Below are 23,516 nucleotides of genomic sequence, written 5' to 3'. Positions count from 1 at the left end.
TTTTGTTGTTTGTCCATCATCTGTACCATTTGTGCTGTCTAAGAGTAAAGTGTGTTTGTTTAGAAATTCCTTTGCAGAGTCTGTGTGTTACTTGTTTACACTGTCACATAGTCCCCAAAAAGGGAAACAGTAAATCAGGTTCAGTGGAACTCTGAGATCATACTGGTGAGGCCTGGGACAGCTTGAGCTATTTTCAGAGCCTGCCAAGACGGATATAGTGTCTGTATCTGGAGTGTGTGCCTAGCGGCCCAAAGTCAGAAACAATGCCTAAACTCTGCTGAGCCTCAAGAGAACACTATACTCATGGCTTGGGTCCAGCACTAAAGTCTGGAGTGTCCAGAAGGAAAAGCTCAATCAGATTTATAACAACCTTCAAATCCATTAACCAAAGTGTCATCCAGGATCAAACAATCTGGGTTTTGTTCTTAGCACTGTGCTAATATATTAGGTTTTACATGGGGAATCTGAGAATAGAGAGCCTTTTCATCAATTTGGCCTCAGAGAGAAATTTTCCAGTTTTCACCAGCAAATGTAGTGGAAAAATGTTCCAATTTCAACATAGCACAAAGCCAAGCCTGCCAAACCTCTTAAGTGGAAAGTGCCCCACATTCATTTCTCTTGTTCTTCCATATAATCCCCTGTAATGCAGATTTTTTTTCAGAAGTGGAGTGAAGGAAGTGAAATATGCACTATATAAAATATTGTATCCTGCAGGAATTTGCAACAGTTGTGATATTTCTCCTATACGTTAATACTCTTACATGTGATACAGATGCCTGCTTCTGGGCCTCCCTCCTATCAGCTGGTCTAAGTAAGAAGAGGCAGTGCTTCCTTTCTGCTCCTCTCGGAGAATAACTAAAATAAACACAAAGGTAAGGCAGGCAGGGTACACTCCTCCTGCCAGTCAATGCGCTGGCACTCCATGCCAGGCAGGGGTGAGGAGAAAAGAGGATAGAGATTGAGAGGGATGGGGAAAGGAAGGGAGAAAGGATAATGGGGGGAAAAGATCATTTGAAAAAAGACAAGAACAGAGAATAACTAGGAACAGACGTGAAGTCCTGAGAGAATCTAGGATACAATAGGAGGGAGAAAACTCAAAAAACTCATAGGGTTTGTCTCCACTACATTTAAACACCTGCGGCTGGCCCATATCAGCTGACTCAGGCTTACCGGGCTATAAAATTGAACTGTAGATGTTTGGGCTTGGGGAAGTGGGTGGGTCCCAGAGTTCAGGTTTTAGCCCAAGCCTGAACGTCTACACTGAAATTTTACAGCCCCAAAGCCCGAGCCAAAGTCCGCTGACACAGGCCAGGCACAGGTGTTTAATTGCACTGTATACACCCAGGGGAAACAATGAAAGAAAACAAGAGAAGAAAGAAAAGAGGAAACAGGATGATAGAAAGAAACAAAGAAAAACAATGAAAATGGATGAAAAATAATCTGAAAACAATGTGTCCTAAAATTCCCCTAATGCTCCTGTTTTACCGAAAAAAAATGAGAAAGTCTCTTGGAAATTATATATGCATGTCCATGGAGTATAGCTAAACAAGTGAAAATCCAAGAAGAAATCTAGTAAGTGAAAATGATGGAATAGTCAAAATCATTGCCACAAGATACTGGGCTTGACTGTGTCTTCATTCACAGCAGTCTTCATATTGTCGAAGTCGTCATTAATTTTTACATTCTTCTTCTTATCTGGTGCAGTGCAAAGATACGGCCATTGCCTGAAATGCTGTGAAGTCTAATATTCTTTCAGGGAAAAATTGAATATTTTCAAGAGACCACATAACAGTTGTTTTAAATAGCACTGAACTTCTAAAAAGGCAATAACAGTTTTATAGACTTTCCTTTAAAATGGAATATGTTACATGTTCATCAGAGCAGAATTATACATATTGTAGCTATTTACTCCAAAAATACAAAGTCTTTTAACAGGTATTTATATGGTATGTATTTTGAAAACTCTTTCAGAAGTGTTGTACAGGCTTGCAAATTATGGCCTTAAAAGATAGGTGTAAGAAAACAAATGAAATGATTCAACAAATGACATATTACTTGAAAAACTGTGTGTGTGTGTCTTTACTGAAACCCTAATTTACAAAAATGCAGTTATAGTAGATGACTGATCTATTTAAATCTCAATCCAAGATTAGAAATGGTTACTTATTTATACATGTAACTGAAAACAGTGCTGCCTATGTAAACATCTGCAAAAACTAGGCAGCCTCCAAATTAAATCTCTCATGTGCATTTCTAATAGATTTTTGAACACTAACCTGATTTTAAGTTTGGCAGCAAGGAAGTCTCACTAGACATGTTCATAAACCTGTTGGCAGATCTGATTATGCTTAGCTGTAGAAAAATCCTAGCTGAACGCATTACCATATTAATTGGTTACATGTCAAAAATGCAAAATGAAGATGTTTTAAATATCATTATGCTTTTGGTGTTAAAATAACAGCAAATAATATGAACAATGATAATACTCACAGTTACTGCTTGCTTTATTACTCCTTTGCCCATCTGAATTTTCAGATTCCTTGTATGGAACCTGAAGAGTCGTATCCAAACTTCGGAAACCTTCTTTGAGAGAGTGGTGCTTGTAGTACTCTACAAGTTCCTTTGAGGAAGAGGGAATAAAACATTACTGGAAATTTAATTTGCATCCTTTTCAACAGTAAGATATACAGTTAATGATACTTTTCTTATACAGGTGATCTTATCATTAGAGCTGAGCAAATAATTGATTTTTCAGTTCAGGGCCAAACACAAAACAAAACAAAAAAAACACCCTGAAAATAAATGTATTTGGTTTCATTCAAGAAATGGAAATATTTCACTTAGGTCAAATTGGCATTTTATTTTCAAAACGTTGTTTTGACATTTTAAAAATCTTTTTTGCAGATTAAACTTTTTGCTGAATTTTACCTATATTCACGAACAGTTTCAGTGCCCTGAAAAATGTGTTTTTGGTGAGATTATTAGTTGCTGAAAAACTTCCACCCAACTCTATTTATAATAGATAACTGCACAGTAAATATACATAAAGCCATGTTACCTAAAATAGCTACTCCCTGCATAGATGAGCTCAACACCCTATTTGTATCACTGCCTTCTATTTAGTTTGTTGTACTTGAGTTACTAATGCTTTGATTCAAATTTATAGGACAAAAAAATCATACTTCTCTGTTTGAAAGGAGTATTTACTCCTTTCAATCAGGTTGATTAATTAATATTTACCTTATGGAACAAAGGTAAAAGGTGAGGTCAGCTGCTTGCTAACTACTCACTGTACCTATCTTTACTTTCTCAGCTTTTTACTACAGTGATCAATAATGATCATCCACAAATCTTTTTCTGAAAACACAGACACCAGATAACAGTGTGAGCCTTATAATCAACAGGTGCTTTCTCCTCAGGTATATGGACCACGTAAATGTTTCAAGGTGATTTCATAAGATAATGTGCAGTGTATCAGATGGCATCAGGAATAAGTCCAGAGTACACAGCTTTTCACATTCTCCATGGATCCAATCTGAGAATTTTCCATATGTTTCATAAATGATTTGCCAACATAGGATATGAAAGGTAGGGAGGTACAATACAATACAGTTCTCATTGTAAAACCTCCAGACATTAAGAACTCATGATATTTCTATGCAGTATTCAAATCTAGTATGCAACTCTTAAGGCTTGTCTATGTGGTGGGGCAATGCGCACAATGGGTCTGTGATATCTAAAGCACACTAACATACTGTGCATTAAGTGGTCCATGTAGACCCTGTTGGTGTGCATAAGATGTTCCCTACTGCACTTTAATGTATGTTTGTGAAAGCTCACTAGTGAACATTTAATGCACACCAGCAGGGTCTACAGAGACCAATAAACGAGCGACACGTTAGTGTGATTTAGAAATCATACCCCTGCAGTGCACATTACTGTGTAGACAAGTCTTAGATTTGAATGAGCCAGTCTATGGATTGGATCAACAGATTTACGTGAATAAGTTCAGTAGAGAGTTTCTCTACAGAGTAAGGAATAAGGGTAAATGTTGAGTAGGAAAATCAAAGCAAACCCACTTCAGTTAATTATTCTGTTCGTTCAAGCATGGACATTTTGTTTTTCAAAATCAAATACAGTAATTCATTTACTGTAAACACTTAACTCCCGTCACCAATTCATTCAATAATCCCATTTTGTTCTGCCATGTTTAAGTTTCCAAAAACAAAATCAATCAGGCCAGGCTTCAGTGCAAATAAGGAAAAAGTAATAATTTCATTCTGATTTACAAACAAGCCCCCCAAAAAACAGCCTATGCTCTCCTACAAAAATCTAAAGTGGTCCATGCAATAAATTAATTCCAATGAATAAAATGACCCTAAATTATTCAGCCAAGATCTAGTGCACTAAGTGTAAGTTCATGAATACAGTTCAGAAGTATACCAATAAGACTGAATTTTGGAGCTCTTCAGTCCCATGCTGTACAGTGTTGTTCTGTTATCTTACATTAACACATCAGGCATGCTACAATGTCAGCATTGCAAGTGGCTTTCACAAATAATCAGTGAGTACCCAGGCATTCAAATTACCAAGACAACAGGCACTAGAAAGGGTAGTTTGTAGGCAGCATTTGGAAATGGATTCCCTGGTATACGGAACACCAAAATGAATGGTGTGTAACCTGGTACAGATTAGTTGGGAGGAGTTGATTATGTTTGGTTAAGACAGTAGGTCTATTGCTGTAACAAGACAGATGTTATTAACTGACAAATCAGTGAAATGGCCCCGTGCCTAGCAAAATTTTAAGTCAGGATCACAGGATATCAACTACTTTTAAAACTTTTGTTTGTGTTCATTATTTACACCAAAATGATTTGAAAAATGATGACTTTAAACATTTGATATACATGTCTACTGTGACAAGTCTAGAGAGAGATGAATGGTCATATCCCCAGACAGTGTAAACCAGGCTCCACTGAAGTCAATTGAGATACGAGTACACAGGCTGAGGATCTGGCCCTATATTACTGGATTCTTACACGTTACAGCCAGGCACCCTAGGTTCTCCACATGACAGCCATAGTTTTCACAGTGTATCTGATAAATAAAAAGCAGGGTGGGAGAGCTCCTACTTTTGTTTATTACCTTAAAAGAAATATACAGTGCCATTACAGGTCATTGCTTTGGGCCCTCACGATAGCTGATTTGGTTTTCCCTACCACTCATAGATCCACTCTAAAAACTAATTTTGTAGTGGATTTACTTGCTTCTTCTGGACAGTATTGATGATGTTCTTGGTCTCTACAGCAAAGTAATTGGTCTATGGCACATGCCAGTGGTGCTCACATAGATCCACCAGTCTGTTCTACCATTGCATGACATACTTTATAATGCTACGGTTAGGGAATCAAGCAACTTTTTCACACTGAATGTTAAACAAGGCCAAACTGCTACTGATGGGCCTTTTCAGTACACGTTTCTGTTATCTTCCCTGTTTGTCAGCTTTGATGGGAGCTCCGTTCTTTTGCTTTCAAAGCTAGCAATCCTGTAGTTATTTCTGATTTGCAGTGTGCTTTTGAGATCTATATCAAACACACTGTAAAACTGTCTCACCATCACCTAAGGAAATTCTGCAGGATCTGACTCCAGATGAGCTATCTTGACAAGATATTGATACCCCTTTCATCATTTCCCAGATGGACTACTGAAATGTTTGTTTACTCCTTCCCTCATGGATTTGCAAGTTCTACTGAGCACTCTTGTTATCAAAACTGAGATCTCTAGGCACACTGCTCTTGTTCTAAGAGAACTTCACTGCCAAGTGAAGACACATACCAGTTTATGAAATCAGCTTAGAGTGTACTTGCCATGAGGTCTACGCTGCTTGCATTCAAATGAGGATTTCTTCAGTTAAGATCACACTGAGTGTAGATCTTGGTTTAACTCCTTGTCGCTCACAGAATGTTCTTGATTTAAAGACTGGAACCCTTTTTTTTCAGGTGCTAAATTTAAATCAAGCCTTAAGACTTCCTTGCTTTGCATTATCCTTCATTTGAATAAATTGTTTGTAGAGTGCTTTGAAGAGGTATGCAGGAAAGGTGCAGTGTAAGTGCTATTTAACTGATTGATCTAAATATAATACATTGAACTAGCTTCCCTTAACACCATACCAGCAAAAGCTTGCTTGGTGAAATTTTACAAATGCATTTGAGGTACTTCATTCAGACTCCTTATATGTATAAGTGTTGTATTACCAAAACAAAATAAAGGGTCAGGATTCTTATTGAGAAAATTGTCCAAAGAATATTTCAGGATTCAAAAGGTTTTCTCCCCATTACCAGGGGATTCTGGGGAAACATTTTAAATCAGTAACAAAATGAAAACACACTGGACAAGGCAATTATGATGACTTGGGCTCAATTCTTGAGCATGGCTCAGCTGTGCTTGGTGTAGGACCTGAAGGTGGTGGGAGGGACCATTTTTGCATTCCCCCAATCCACGACACTTTGGCCCCCTTCATAAATTACAGCAGCTATTTTACTTAGACTGGGTGACAAGGACCCCAATGGGCCATTACTCCAGCTAAGGATTTCTTTACTATGTCAGCACTCCAGTCACAGGTCCATTCTCTGGGTATGCCCCCTTTGCTATAGACAAAGAGTGGCCAAACTGGGGCTCCCAAGCTGCATGCAGCTCTTTTACAGTAAAGTACAGAACCCCCTCCTTCTCTACCTACCAGACTTGGGCAGAGGGGGGAGGGGAGAACTCAGGACCTCTGCCTTGCAGTGGGGTGGTGGGATAGAGGCTTCTACCTTGTGGGGAGGAGGGTCTTGGGGCTTCAGCACAGCAGGGCATGCCTGCTGGGTCTTGGGGCTTCAGCCAGAGTAGGGCTGAAGCCCCAAGCCCTGGCAGGCGCCTCCCGAGGGGCAGAAGCCCCAAGCCCTGGCAGATGCGCCTCAGCTCTTGAAGTTCTGAAGATTGTCATATGTGGCTCAGGGGGTCAGTAAGTTTGGCCACCCCTGTTATAGAGGGACACAGTGCTGGTTATACAGCTTGTGGGACTCCTCAGCTGAAAGCGGAACAGTTTGTCAGTGTTGAGAGTGCCATGATAGATAAGACACAACGCTTAGTCTATATACACCAGACATTCTGAACAGGGTTAGACAGAGCTGGTCCCAACAGGATTAGCCAACACAAAACTGAAAATGCCAAAAACTACTTAGAGCCTTATCAACACTACTACTTACACCGCAAGAGCAGAACCAGTGGTAGCCACGATAAAAAAAAACCCTTTGGGTAGAGACAACCCGAGCACCAGACTGTGCTTGACAGGCACTGGCCTATATTGATGTGTGACAGAAAAACAAAATTTCTCTACCGGGGTAGCATAGTCCCTGTTAGCACAGCCCAGGGAACAGGCAGAACAATGTCCCCTGACATCTAAGGCTTATTAGATGTGCAGGGGTCATTATCCAGCCTACTCCCTGTCCTTTTTGGGGTGGTTAGCATGAAGAGGAATACTACCAAGGAGTAATCTCTGCTCTCAGGAGAGTGCAGACACTTCACCAGTTAATGACCATGTGCAGGTTTCTTCCCCTCTAAAGCACATCACTGAAGGGGCCCCAAGCTGGCTCTAATTTTACATACAAATATTTTTAAGCATACACCAACACCATCTTCACTGACGTCTAAGACTGAACATCACAAATATATAACGGAATGATGGACACGATTCTAACCTGAAAGTATTTCTGCATACCACATTTCTGCAAATCTAGAGAACCAGCATGTACTTCAACAGCAATAGTTACATGGGAATTGCACACTGAAAAAACCTAATCAATACTTACCATTAAACTTTTAAATTTCTTATTTTCCGCAATGTGAAAAAAGCCATCTCTTGTTAAAATCTTGATGTGTTTCACTTCGTTATTGTACCTGTGGGCAATTAATAACTTCTGAATATAAATGTGTTTTTAATCAGTGGTGATCAATAAATTACCTGAGGGCATACCCCAAAAACACTACATGAATAAATTCTTAAGACAAAATGTATATCCATGCCAATACACAGTTGACATCTAATTAACCAAATATATTTATTAGTGTATGAATGAAGATGTAGCCTGTATTCAGAAAAAAAAGTTACTTCTAATTAGGGGATCCCATATATTGCTTGCTTTCAAGTTCATATTGAGGATCGATGCAGAAACAAACAAGACTCTCTTAGTAATTTGTGCTGATAGAACACACTCTACTGAAATGTATTTGCTAACACACTCTTTACTGAAATGTCCTAGAAACTAAAGACTTGAACTGACTCCCCTTAACATCAATAGGAGCTGAATCAGGACTAAACGATTGCCTGTTAGTATCCAAGAGGCAACTGTAAACTGGTATCTTTCCATTAACTTCAGTGGAGCTATGCTGATGTACACTTTTTGTCCTATATGCCTGAACGACTTTTCTAGCAACTGATATTTTTATGTACTAAGTGACAGGATATTATATTATCATCTAAGCTGCAATGAGATTCATGATTTTCTGTATTTACTGATTACAAACATCTGACTAGGCAATAATGAAAACAGGAAATCTATTTCTGTAAAAGTGTTTGTCCCACTTACTTAATGCTTATTGCATATTCTCCTGACTCTTTGGTCCTGTGTCGCACCAGGTAAGTTCTATTTACCCTGTTAATAAGTTCACTCTCAGCTTGCAGCCTCTCCATTGCTCCTGCATACCTGTAAGGAAAGCAAATAAATACTAGCCAGACTCATCTTTGAAGCTGTGCAGTAGGTCTTTCCAATACGCAAGTTAATGTTCCAGTATTTTACATGAGATGGTGAATGAAAGATACGTCAAAAGCTACTGGTAAATGAACTGTATTTCAAGATTGTGCTGGAAAATAATAAAAAGCACAGAAATTTCTAAGTAATGGTATAATGTGCAATACGCTCTCCCACTTTTGGGCACAAAGGACTATGGCTTCTATTCAGAAAAGCACTGAAGCACAAGGTTAAGTCCATCCCTGTTTAGAAAAGCACTTACGCATGTGCTAACTTTTAGGCTATGTCTACACTATGGACCTTACAGTGGTACAACTGCTCTTTGCTGGCAGGAAACAGCTCTCCTCCTGGCATAATTAAACCACCCACAATGAGTGGCATTAGTTACGTTGGCACCAGCAATTTTGCTGGTGAAACTTAGGGGTGTTTTTTACCATCAAAAGTGGTATTGTAGACAAAACCTTAAACGTGCTTAAACCTCACTGACTTCAAAAGCACTTAAGCACATACTGAAGTACTGTGCTGAACTGGGGCCTATACTGAAAATATAATTAAACGGTGGCCTGGACCAGGTGGTGGAATTTACTTATTTGAAATATTTTGTATATACACTATATTATACCAGTCTTGTACTAGTATAAGTCCACTGACTTCAGGTGAAGTTGGTGTAACAGACTGGAGAATCAGCCAACTGATGCACTAATTTTGTTTTTAAACAAACAAAAATAATTTCATTTGATTCATATTTATTTATTTTACTCTAAAGGCTAAAATGTAAATGTGCAGACTAAACCCTAACAGATTAGATTCAAAATTTACTTCAGCCCTAAACTATGGCCAGGTCTGAAATGGTTGAGACAAAAGATTCCATAAGGGTCTGCCTGCAGAGATCCGCTTGCAGAATTGGGGCCTACATTTTTAACTGTGGGGAAAAATGTGCATTTATTAAAATGAAATAATTGCTTATTTTTACTTTTTAAAAGCAGAATAATTTCAGTCAATATTCGGAACCAGTACTGTGCACAATTTTTAAAAATGAATACATATAACTATAATAGTTATATATATAGTTAATCTAGCATTAAAAAAATCTTTAAATATCACAAAAAAATCAAATTTCTACTTTGGGGCTGCTTTTAGTTTTTAAAGAAAGTATCAGAGACAATTTTCTTCAAATTATCACAAAATATGAGCTCCCAGGCTTGAGACTTTTAAAGGCAAGTTTCAGTCTAAGGCAATTTCCCACGTTTAAGTTACAAATGCTTAGAAAATAAAGTGTTATCCTGAAAAGGCACAAAGAACCTCAACTTTAGTTTTTGAACACAATGCTATTTTTGTCCTCTCTTCTGTCAAAACTATAAGGAGCATAATTGAAGCTAGAATCAAATTAAAAACAGCAACTTTTCCCCTTTGGGATTTTATTCACTGTCTATGAAAGCTAAGTTTTTGTTTGGATCAGTGGATCTGATTCTGATCTCACTTACTGCAACCCAGTATAAATCAGGAATAAATTTGTAAAACCAGTGTAAAAACAGAATCAGTCACTGTGCATTTATAATCCTTTTAAGTCAAATTCATTCCAGAGCAGAGGGTTTACACTACACTATGATTCACTTTGACAGTGGTTGTAGAGTTGATACATTGTCCATTTATATCACTTAATAGATAGCTTTTCTGTCAAACAAAATTTCAGCAGAATTATTCACAAAACAAAATATCACTTTCTTCATTTTGTTTAGCCACTTAAAATGTAAGATCTTCTTGCATAATTCATGTTGTACTGATTTTTTCTTATACCACTTTAGAGACCTCTGGGATACAGACTGTGTATATATAGACTTGTAAACAAAATGTCAGAATCATTAAGCACATTATTATAAGAGAAATGCTTTTAGGCAGTGCATATTCAGTGTTGTTTTCTAAAACTGCTACACAATACCTTCTTCAGAAACCAAGAAAGGTTAAAGCAATTTAAATTAGATTGTGATAAACACAGTTTTCTCTCTATGGCTATCTATTTCAACGTGATTTTCATAGGACTAGTCCAGGACTTACCATGGTTGGCAAGAGTAGTCTACTGGTTTAGGCACCTAGGGTGTAAAAAGATATCATAGAATATAATTATTTAAAGAATAGTTTTCTAATTGACTCACAAATTAGTTAGCACTGATCTAATGACCAAATACCCTACATCAAACCGGGGGGATAAGAATCAGATTGATCACATTTCTTCATCTATTAGTATACTTTATTCAGAATAAATTAATAAAGTGTGAATGCCCTGTATAGGTCTGAAAACAGGACAGAATATTAAACTTATGTATTTTGTTGTTGTAGTTGGGGGAGGTTTTTTTTAATTTTTGACAGATAAGTGCTACAAATCCCATATTGTTTTTTTTTTTAATCTATCTGAAGTGGATTTTGGCAGTGCCTCCACTCTCATTTCATCCATAACATGCTCATCTAATAGGGCATATTGTTGCAATGCATCATTAAAGTGTGCAACTGAATGTACAATGATGCACACTAAATTCACTAAGTGCTTTTTGAATTAGATTGCCTTGAAAAGGCACTATTCTTAGTTGAAGTAAAAGCTTAGGTGATGTTATATAATCTCTTGAGGTGGTTAACTGAATAATCCATACATTTCTGAGGTATTGTATGAATTTATTAATACATTTGCATGAAACAAGTTTTAACCTTAAAATTGGATTAAATGGTTGTCCTTTCAAAATGTGTTCCTACTTTATTTAATTTTCAAATAGTTTAAAATAAACTAAAATCAAACATACAAAAAAGGATAGTATATATACGCATATATAATATGTAAATTGAATGAATATTTCCCCAGCTGAATTCCATGCTCCCCACCAACAGATACCAAAACCCCTGAGACCCTCTTGGAGGGCACAGGTTTGGCTAACTTGAACTTCCCAACCTGCAGAGTGTTGATTTGTTTCCAACCCTTGTGATCCAAATTGTAAGGTTCAGGTTCTGAAATGACCTTTGCAGAGCTCACATCCTGCTTACTGCCCTGGGCATTTTGTGTGATTGCCAATTTTTCCTCCTAAGTGTTTTTGTAAAAGGTACTTTGGACAGATAACCAGCCTCTTAATCTTATTTGAATGCACCTGAATCTATGATTTTAATGCTGACAATCTGTATTACATTATCACCGAAAACTGTATTTTCCCCAAAGCACAAAGGCGCCACTAGTGTGAATTTGTTGTCAATATGTTAAAGAGTTCTGTTCTAAGAATAGAGTGACCTATTTATTTGCATGATAATAAATCTCCCACCCAGGAAGGTGTTAAAAAGCAATTAGACTAGGCAGAGAGATTGGGGGAGAGAGGGCAAGAGTTAACCAGAACAATGGAAGGCTTCTGTAAAATGCAAAGAGATCAGGAATGGAATTAGTGCTAGCCAAATGTCAATATATGTTGTAAGAGAACAAGAAAGAGAGCAGCTGTGACTCTATAATGGACTCCAAAGCCATGACAGCCTACACAAATTCAAAAAGTGTACTGTCCATTTGTAACACCATTGCATCAAAGCTTAGCGACAACAGACATGGGCTGGGATTTAGTTGGTGACACATTCTCTCATATCCCTACATGAACCTCTAACAAGCACTAGGAAAATAAAGCAGCATTATATCAGAACAAAGCCAGCTAGGCCGTTGCTACCAACAGCGTAGTAGATAGGGCTCAGGCATCATTCCCACCTGACAGAGACGGTCTAAATGTTAAAAATGCTGATAGCTAGCACTCCTACCTTCCTATCATTAGTGAAGCTGCTCCACTCAGAAACTGTCAGGAAAAAGCCCAGTGTATATAAAGCCAGTCTTTATATGTAAGATACTTCTATAATTATGTTAGCCTACAGAATTTTCCATTTTGAATGTTTTGTATTGTTAGAATAAAGTTTGGAAAGTAGTTCAAATTACTTGATGTGAGTGTACCAGTGGCAGGACAGTAGTGGCAATTAGGAAGAACACTACCCTCCCTGAATATTAGCATACAGTCCTATATTGGATGGAATCTGAAATTCTAAATTGGTTTGGCTCATCTATCATAGCAGGTCATTTTGGTTGCAGACAGCTAGAACACCAGCAATCATTAATCCTTTTCAACCCTGAGTGTGTTGAGTTGTGAAATAAAGATTGTCCATTGCAGAGAAAAATGAAAACAATCAAACATTGTACTAGAAGCTGTTGGCTTGCACTGTATTATACATCCAAATCCAAGCAACCGCAATGAGAAAACTGAACAAAAGACACAGACTCTGATACTATTCATATGGTATAAAAATGTCTGCTGACAAATACTGCATATTGCAAGAAGAATAAAGCATTTATAGCTATAGCTGAGAAGGGACTGGAATTTGATATTCTGGAACTCAGCAGTTTTTCATTCAATATTCATTCCTAAAGCCTTTTGATATATGTATTTTATGCTGTTTCTGGGCATTTTTATATTGTCCGGTTGTAAAGACTGTAACACTTAATAATAGTACAAGTTATAATACGTTAAAAATCTGATAGATGTTTCGGTATCTTTAACTGCATTGTTTGTCATAATAAGATGTTTATATTTTGCCCTTCCAGGTTAGCAGTGGTGAAGAATCAATTCATCTCTCTCGTCAGTTTATGCCTCTGGTTGCTAACATGTCAGGAATAATATTTATTCATACTGTAAAATCATGTTATTTTCATCCAATCCTCTGCTTAATAGTATATTTCTAAATTTAGCAGAAAGCTCTGTCACTAGACACTAAGTAATCTTCGTGTTGCCTTGGTAGCTTTAACAGAAGAGTTTCCTTAACTATGTGAGTTTCCCACTTTAAACTAGGGTCGTACTCTCTCAAAATGAGCTGATTTTGCCCGATAAATAAATATGGTCTCCACAGTATTTACAGTAGCCCCCTATATTTATCTTAGGTACTGCCCTAGAGTGGTGTTTCCAAATCCACAGGGCAGCTCCAATGATTGACACTAGCTCAAGGCATGTGCTGACTGTGCCCAACACCATCCAGCATGACTGTGGGACACTAAACTGCCACAGCTTTATGCTTAATAAAATATAGTAATAGGGTTACAAAAAAAGTTAAGCCCTGTTACATAATATTTTGATGAATAGTATATTATCTTTATCGGGCATCTGCTTTGTCACTCTGTTTAACAGGACTAAGGCTATGTCTACACTGGCAACTGAACGACAAAACCTGACAAACAGCAGCCATACTGCACACCTTTTAGCAGCATGGCTGTAGTGGCACAGCCGTGTTGCTAAGAGCTGCATAATGTAGACATAGCCTTAAATGTAAAGTAACAATGGCATGATTTGAACAGGATTGTGAGATTATAAATAGGGCTGTCAAGCGATTACAAAGATTAATCGCACTATTAAACAATCATACAATACCATTTATTTAAATATTTTTGGATGATTCTACATTTTCAAATATATTGATTTCAATTACAACACAGAATACAAAGTGTACAGTGCTCACTTTATTTTTTTTTTTTGCTTACAAATATTTGCACTGTGAAAAACAAATTAAATAGTATTTTTCAATTCACCTCATACAAGTACTGTAGCGCAATCTCTATCATGAAAGTTGAACTTACAAATGTAGAATTATGTATGAAAAATAACTGCATTAAAAAATAAAACAACGTAAAACTTTAGAGCCTACAAGTCCACTCAGTGCTACTTCAGCCGATTGCTCAGACAAAGAAGTTTGGTTACAATTTGCAGGAGATAATGCTGGCCACATCTTGTTTACAATGTCACCTGAAAGTCAGAACAGGTGTCCGTATGGCTCTGTTGTAGTCGGCGCCACAAGATATTTATGTGCCAGATGTGCTAAAGATTCATATGTCCCTTCATGTTTTAACCACCATTCCAGAAGACATGCTGACGGGTTCTGCTTGATAATGATCCAAAACAGAGCGGACCAATGCACGTTCATTTTCATCATCTTAGTAAGATGCCACCAGCAGAAGGTTCATTTTCTTTTTTGGTGGTTCGGGTTCTGGAGTTTCTGCATCAGAGTATTGCTCTTTTAAGACATCTGAAAGCATGCTCCACACCTTGTCCATCTCAGATTTTGGAAGGCACTTCAGATTCTTAAACTTTGGGTTGAGTACTGTATCTATCCTTAGAAACCTCACATTGGTACCTTCTTTGCATTTTGTCAAATCTGCTGTGAAAGTATTCTTAAAATAAACATGTGATGGGTCATCATCTGAGACTGCTATAACATGAAATATATGGCAGAATGCGGGTAAAACAGAACAGGAGACATACAATTCTCCCTCAAGGAGTACAGTCACAAATTTAATTAATTTTTTTAACAAGCATCATCAGCATGGAAGCATTGGCCACCATTCCAGAGGACAAGCATGAAGGGGCATATGAATGTTTAGCATATCTGGCACGTAAATACCTTGCAACACCGGCTACAAAAGTGCTATGTGAATGCCTATTCTCACTTTCAGGTGACATTGTAAATAAGAAGCAGTCAGCAGTATCTTCTGTAAATGTAAACAAATTTGTTTGTCTTAGCAACTGGCTGAACAAGGAGGAGGACTGAGTTAACTTGTAGGCTCAAGTTTTACAGTGTTTTGTTTTTGAGTGCAGTTATGTAACAAAAAAAAATCTACATTTGTAAGTTACACTTTCACAATAAAGAGATTGCACTACAGTATTTGTATGAGGTGAATTTAAAAATACTATTTATTTTGTTTATTATTTTACAGTGCAAATATTTGTAATAAAAATAATATAAAGTGAGCACTGTATACTTTATATTCTGTGTTGTAATAGAAATCAATACATTTGAAAATATAGAAAAACATCCACAAATATTTAATAAATTTCAGTTGGTATTCTATTGTTTAACAGCGCGATTAATCATGAAAAAAAATAATCGCAGTTAATTTTTTTGAGTTAATTGCGTGAGTTAATCGACAGCCCTAATTATAAATGGTAAAAGATACGTTGATCTGCTGTTAAACAATATTATGATGTATTACTAATGTAGAGATTTATTTTGGAGCTAAGGTTTGATCTAAACCTTAAAGGCCTATCATAATGTGTCAAAACAGTTGTATCCATTAAAAGGTGACTCTACCTAATAACAGTACCATCATGATATCTTGAATGTTGTAATCAAAGTAGATTAATAGAGTTGAATTTAGTTCTGAACCAAGTTAAAGCATGTGTACAGCAAAGCAAGGGAGCGCGGTTAACCATTGTATTATTCTGGTTTAATGCCGATGTAACTCCACTAATTTCAGTGGAGTTATACTACATTAAATCTGGAGTAACACAATGGTGATCTGATCCAAAGTATTATGGAAAGTCACAATGAAGGAGTGCACAATATATTATCATGCTCATACAAAACATTATGAGTACATCATACTCCTGTCAAAGGTAGGGGCCCGGGCAGAGACAAGCGCATAGTGGAGGTGAATGCCTAGCTGCGAAGATGGTGTCACCAGGAGGGCTTTGGCTTCCTCGACCATGGGATGCTATTCCAGGAAGGACTGCTAGGCAGAGATGGCGTTCACCTTTTGAGGAGGGGAAAGACCCTATTTGGACACAGACTGGCTAACCTAGTGAGGAGGGCTATACATTAGGTTCGACGGGGGACAGGTGAGCAAAGCCCACAGGTAAGTGGAGAACATGGAGACCTGGGAGATGGGTAGGAAACAGGAGAGAGTGTGGGCTATAATAGCAGAGAGAAAAGAGGGTCAGGGCAAAACTGAGAGGCAAGATCGAATCAGTATCTTAGATGCCTATATACAAATGCGAGAAGAATGGGTAATAAGCAGGAAGAACTGGCAGTGCTAATAAATAAATACAACTATGACATTGTTGGCATCACCAAAACTTGGTGGGATAATACACACGATTGGAATGTTGGTATGGATGGGTACCAGCTTGCTCAGGAAGGATAGACAGGAGAAAAAGGGAGGAGGTGTTGCCTTATATATTAATAATGTACACATTTGGACTGAGGTGGAGATGGACATAGAAGACGGAAGTGTTGAGAGTCTCTGGGTTAGGCTAAAGGGGGTAAAAAACAAGGGTGATGTCATGCTAGGAGTCTACTACAGGTCACCTAACCAGATGGAAGAGGTGGATGAGGCTTTTTTTAAACAACTAACAAAATCATCCAAAGCCCAAGATTTGGTGCTGATGGGGGATTTCAACTATCTGGATATATGTTGGGAAAATAACACAGTGGGGCACAGACTATCCAATAAGTTCTTGGACTGCATTGCAGGCAACTTTTTATTTCAGAAGGTTGAAAAAGCGTCTAGGGGGGAAGCTGTTCTAGATTTGATTTTAACAAATAGGGAGGAACTCGTTGAGAATTTGAAAGTGGAAGGCAGCTTGGGTGAAAGTGATCATGAAATCATAGAGTTCACAATTCTAAGGAAGAGTAGAAGGTAGTACAGCAAAATAGAGACAATGGATTTCAGGAAGGCGGATTTTGTTAAGCTCAGAGAGCTGATAGGTAAAGTCCCCTGGGAATCAAGACTGAGGGAAAAAACAACTGAGGAGAGTATTTCAAAGGGACACTATAAAGGGCCCAAGAGCAAGCTATTACGCTGGGTAGGAAAGATGGAAAATGCGGCAAAAGACCAGCTTGGCTTAACCACGAGATCTTGCATGATCTAAAAAATAAAAAGGAGTCATATAAAAAATGGAAACTAGGACAAATTACAAAGGATGAATATAGGCAAACAACACAGGAATGCAGGGGCAAGATTAGAAAGGCAAAGGCACAAAATGAGCTCAAACTAGCTATAGGAATTAAAGGGAAACAAGAAGACTTTTTATCAATACATTAGAAGCAACAACAACAACATTAGAAGCAAGAGGAAGACCAAGGACAGGGTAGGCCCACTGCTCAGTGAGGAGGGAGAAACAGTAACAGGAAACTTGGAAATGGCAGAGATGCTCAATGAGTTCTTTGTTTCAGTCTTCGCCGAGAAGTCTGAAGGAATGCCTAACATAGTGAATGCTAATGGGAAGAGGGTAGGTTTGGAAGATAAAATATAAAAAGAACAAGTTAAAAATCACTTAGAAAAGTTAGATGCCTGCAAATCACCAGGGCCTGATGAAATGCATCCTAGAATAGTCAAGCAGCTAATAGAGGAGGTATCTGAGCCTCTAGCTATTATCTTTGGAAAATCATGGGAGATAGGAGAGATTCCAGAAGACTGGAAATGGGCAAATATAGTGCCCATCTATAAAAAGGGAAATAAAAACAACCCAGGAAACTACAGACCAGTTAGTTTAACTTCTGTGCCAGGGAAGATAATGGAGCAAGTAATTAAGGAAATCATCTGCAAACACTTGGAAGGTGGTAAGGTGATAGGGAATAGCCAGCATAGATTTGTAAAGAACAAATCATGTCAAACCAATCTGATAGCTTTCTTTGATAGGATAACGAGTTTTGTGGATAAGGGAGAAGCGGTGGATGTGGTATACCTAGACTTTAGTAAGGCATTTGATACGGTCTCGCATGATATTCTTATCAATAAACTAGGCAAATACAACTTAGATGGGGCTACTATAAGGTGGGTGCATAACTGGGTGGATAACCATATTAGAGAGTAGTTATTAATGGTTCCCAATCCTGCTGGAAAGGTATAACAAGTGGGGTTCTGCAGGGGTCTGTTTTGGGACCAGCTCTGTTCAATATCTTCATCAACGACTTAGATATTGGCAGAGAAAGTGCGCTTATTAAGTTTGCAGATGATACCAAACTCTAAGGAATTGCAACTGCTTTGGAGGATAGGGTCATAATTCAAAATGATCTGGACAAATTGGAGAAATGGTCTGAGGTAAACAGAATGAAGTTTAATAAAGACAAATGCAAAGTGCTCCACTTAGGAAGGAACAATCAGTTTCACACATACAGAATGGGAAGAGACTATGTAGGAAGGAGTATGGCAGAAAGGGATCTAGGGGTTATAGTGGACCACAAGCTAAATATGAATCAACAGTGTGATGGTGTTGCAAAAAAAGCAAACATGATTCTGGGATGCATTAACAGGTGTGTTGTGAGCAAGACACGAGAAGTCATTCTTCCACTCTACTCTGTGCTGGTTAGGCCTCAACTGGAGTACTGTGTCCAGTTCTTGGCACCGCATTTCAAGAAAGATGTGGAGAAATTGGAGAGGGTCCAGGGAAGAGCAACAAGAATGATTAAAGGTCTAGAGAACATGACCTATGAAGGAAGGCTGAAAGAACTGGGTTTGTTTAGTTTGGAAAACAGAAGACAGAGGGGACATGATAGCAATTTTCGGGTATCTAAAAGGGTGTCATAAGGAGGAGGGAGAAAACTTGTTCCCCTTAGCCTCTAAGGATAGAGCAAGAAGCAATGGGCTTAAACTGAAGCAAGGGAGGTTTAGGTTGGACATTAGGAAAAAGTTCCTAACTGTCAGGGTGGTTAAAACACTGGAATAAACTGCCTAGAGAGGTTGTGGAATCTCCATCTCTGGACATATTTAAGAGTAGGTTAGATAAATGTCTATCAGGGATGGTCTAGACAGTATTTGGTCCTGCCATGAGGGCAGGGGTCTGGACTCGATGACCTCTCGAGGTCCCTTCCAGCCCTACAGTCTATGAATCTATACTGTAAATTATTTTTCTTATTGTTATCCTGCTGCAGTTTTTAGTATTTTGAGAGTATTTGTCCTCTTAACACAAAACACAGGCAGGTCAAAGCATACAGGGTCCAGGGACACAGAAGTATGTTGAAAGATCTGGTTGGAGGGTTTATTTATTCATTTGTTTGTTCTTTATTCTATTTTTACTTTTATGGGGTTTTTTTTAAACTCACTATTTATGGTGTAATCTCTCTCTGTAACCCAAAGTGACTGGGAAACAGATTAAAACCACAGCATTTTCATCTCACTGTAAAAAACCCAACAGCTTTACTGCACAATATATTTGTTCTATAGTCTGATTGTATTTATCTGAAAACTCTTTAGACAATTTAATTTATTAAACTCCCAAAAGTTAAAATCTGTCTCTTGAGCATGTTTCCTTAACACTTACAATTTAAATCCAATAACCAAAAGCATTAGAATGTTATATTTTTAAACAACATCGAATGTAACCTACAAACACAAAAACTAAAATAATGCTTCCCACAAGGTAGGATTAATGAAATCGTGGTATGACCCAGGCAACTTTTCCTATGAATGTTCCTGAGGAAACTATTATACTGACAAAGACAATTAAACATTTGTACTTACACATGGGCAAGGCTTTACGGCATCACTTGGAAAGTAGCCAAGCTCCCCTGTGACTAGATTTCTACCCTAGAAATAGACAAAAAGTTCCCATTGTGAGCAAATGACTGTGTAGATTGGAAGCAATCCTGTATGCAGAGATTCATTTAAATAAACAAACAGCAAAAGTTCTAAAATTCAGTGCCAGTCTTACTCAAATTTTATAAAGTAATAATTCCTTGACTTCTGTAACTAAGTAATAATTACAAATGGTTAAATCTGAGTGGTCTGGTAGATAGGGTGAGAGGATTAGATTCCGGAGATCTGGCTTCTAATTCCCAATCCTGTCATTGACTCATGTGGTTAAATCTTCATTGCAGAGTTAACTCGAGGTACCTACATTCGAGTTAACTACTCTGAAGTGTGAGCAACCACGCTGCAAAGTAACTCTTGAGCTGTACAGTGTGATTGTGTTAGGGCCTGCCTACAAGGGAAGTTAGTGAGCAGCAAGCTAAGATGGTTAGCTTAATACACTTTAAAGCATATTAACCTAAAGCACACAGAGGCACTTCTGATGCATGGTAAGATTGTCCACATGCAGAGTAAGTGCAGGGTAGCTAGTGCTGTAAATTCACATTGTAGCTTGCTGGGCACTAACTTCCCATGCAGACAAGTCTTTAGCAGTTGATGAGTTGTGTTAACTCAAGAAGCAGCCTGTACCCTCAGCCAACTTGATTTAAAAGCACCACCACACTCGAGTGAAGAGTCGTGTATTAGGGGCAACACTTGAGTAAACACTGCAGCAAAGAAAATGTGACCTTGGACAAGTCATATAATCTCTGCTGTGTGACAGTTTCCCCACCGCTAAATGAGGATAACAATACTGACCCACCTAGCACTTTGTGACCCTTGAATGACAAAGCACTGCAGTATGTAAGTGCTATGTACTGCAAAAAGACGATTACTCACCTTCTCACAACTGCTGTTCTTCAAGATGTATTGTTCACGTCCATTCCAATCAGGTGTGCGCGTGCTGCATGCACACTCATCGGAAAGTTTTCCCTTAGCAGTTCCCGTCTGGTTGGCTGTGGAGCCCCCTGGAGTGGCGCCTTCCTGGCGCTCAATATATGACCCTGCCAACCTGACTCCCCTTCAGTTCCTTCTTGCCGGCTACTCCGACAGAGGGGAAGGAGGGTGGGTATTGGAATGGACATGAACAACACATCTTGAAGAACAACAGTTATGAGAAGGTGAGTAACTGTCTTTTCTTTTTCAAGTGTTTGTTCACGTCAATTCCAATCAGGTGACTCCCAAGCTCTACCCCGAACGTGGGGTCAGAGTTAAGGAATCACTGATTGGAGCACCATCCTGCTGAATGCTGCGTCATCTCTGGCACGTTGGGTGATAGTATAGTGAGAGGTAAACGTATGCACCGATGACCAAGTTGTTGCTGAAGATCTCTTGTATCGGGATCTGGGCTGGGAACACAGCTGACGAGGCTTGTGCCCTTGTGGAATGTGCCGTAAGAGTTGGGACTGGGACCTTGGCTAACTTGTAACATGTGCAGATGCAGGATGTGATCCAGGAAGATATTCTTTGAGATGAGACCAGGATTCTTTCCATCTGGTCTGCTACCACCACGAACAGTTTGTTCGACTTCCTGAATGGTTTTGTGCCCTCAATGTAGAATGCTAGCGCTCTCTGAACATCCAGTGAGTGCAGCCTCTGTTCCTGGGTACTGGTGTGAGGCTTAGGATAGAAGACGGATAGAAAAATGTCTTGACCAGTGTGGAATTGGGACACTACTTTGAGGAGGAAGGCTGGGTGAGGCCTGAGCTGTACCTAGTCCTTGTGAAAGACCGCGTAGGGTGGGCCAGAGGTCAGAGCTTTAATGACTGACTGGCTGATGTGATGGCTACCAGGAAGGACACCTTCCATGACAAATAGAGCAAGGAGCAAGTCACCAGCAGTTCAAAAGGGGGCCCCATGAGCCTGGTGAGGACCAGATTAAGGCCCCATGCAAAAATTGGTTGCCTAATCTGTGGATATAGGCATTCCAAGCCCTTGAGGAAACATCCTACCATGGATTAGCTAATACAGAGCGTCCAGACATTCCTGGGTGGAAGGCTGAGATAGCAGAAAGGTGCACCTTGATGGATGCTGCAGCTAGGCCCTGATGTTTGAGATGCAGAAGGTACTCCAGGATGAATGGTATAGATGCCTGGAGTGTGTGTGGGGGGTGCTGCTGGGCACACCAGCAAGTGAATCTCTTCCACTTGGCTAGATAAGTAGCCCTGGTGGAAGGTTTCCTGCTGTTGAGCAGAACCTCCCTTACCGGCTTCAAATGTAGGGGCTCCATGGGGTTTAACCATGAAGCTTCCAGGCCATGAGGTAGAGGGATTGGAGGTGTGGGTGATGGAGGCGACTGTGGTCTTGAGTGATCAGATCGGGGTAGAGTGGTAGCATGATTGAGGTGTCCACTAACAGTTCCAGAAGCATGGTGTACCAATGTTGACGGGCCACGCAGGGGCCAACAGAATCACCTCCACTGTGTCCCTGTGGATCTTGAGCAGCACCTTGTGTACAAGTGGGACCAATGGGAAGGCATACATGAAGTGGTCCCCAGATTAACAGAAACATATCCATGATTGAACCCAGGCTGTGTTTCTGGAAGGAGCAGAACATTGGGCACTTCTTGTTGCTCTGGGCGGCGAATGGGTCGATACCCCTGGCGGTTGGCAGAATCGAGGCTGGGGTCTGCCAAATGGTCTTTGTTGTTTTGATCAAAGGCAGAGCTACTCGTGATGGACCTTTGGGAGCGAGAATGTTCACAATGGGGTCCTCGGCCACCTCCTCCACTTGCAACCCCATGTGATGGGCAATCTGCCTAAGGAGGTCCTGATATGCCCTATGGTCAATCAGAGGAGGGCCCGAAGCTGACGCCCTTGCCGCAGCTTCATCGGGGAAGAGGACAAGGAGGCCAGAGGGGGTACCAGGTCCTCCTACCCCTCCGATTCTCTGACCTCCTCTTGGTCAGTGAACACCCCTGTGGCAGTTACCTAGTGCCTGGGATGCTGTATCCTGACTCTGTGGCTGGTCCCGTTTTGAGGTCACCTCTGCTGCGACTGGAGACTGAAGGGGCAGTTGAGACAGAATAGCTTTGGATCCCCGAGGCGTAGGCCTGTCCCTAGGAGAGTGGGGTGGCCGGTGTTCTGATGCTACTGATCTCAACCCCCTTGAAAAGGTACCCTCGGCCTGATGGTAAGCCCAGGGGGTCCAAAAGGGCCACTGCAGCTGCCAGCACCTTCCTTCATCGCCTCTTGGACCTATGTCATCTGTGCATCGAGTTGTACAAGTTGGCATCAGACTCCGAGAAAGCAGATACCGATCGCGAGGACCATGGTGGTGCGGAGGGCCCAGGCACCGACAACCGGTGCTGTGATGAACTGGGGGATTGGTGTCTG

At 39.6% G+C, this 23,516-nt stretch overlaps 1 protein-coding gene across 2 annotated transcripts in view; it reads right to left on the bottom strand.

The window, feature by feature from the left end:
* VAV3 (vav guanine nucleotide exchange factor 3) overlaps positions 1-23,516 on the bottom strand; it is a 236,388-nt gene that overhangs the window by 11,937 nt on the left and 200,935 nt on the right. For both annotated transcript variants that reach the window (XM_039484962.1, XM_039484963.1), the window contains 5 exons: positions 20,077-20,142; positions 10,845-10,879; positions 8,628-8,744; positions 7,851-7,938; positions 2,491-2,620 (listed from right to left, as the gene is read on the bottom strand). In XM_039484962.1, the coding sequence (XP_039340896.1) occupies positions 2,491-2,620; positions 7,851-7,938; positions 8,628-8,744; positions 10,845-10,879; positions 20,077-20,142 (436 nt within the window). The remainder of the gene's footprint in view (positions 1-2,490; positions 2,621-7,850; positions 7,939-8,627; positions 8,745-10,844; positions 10,880-20,076; positions 20,143-23,516) is intronic.

This window comes from Mauremys reevesii, linkage group 8 (assembly GCF_016161935.1).
Source record: "Mauremys reevesii isolate NIE-2019 linkage group 8, ASM1616193v1, whole genome shotgun sequence".
Lineage (NCBI taxonomy): Eukaryota > Metazoa > Chordata > Testudines > Geoemydidae > Mauremys > Mauremys reevesii.
The sequence above is the reverse complement of the archived record's forward strand: the minus strand, read 5'-3'. Positions and strand labels throughout refer to the sequence as shown.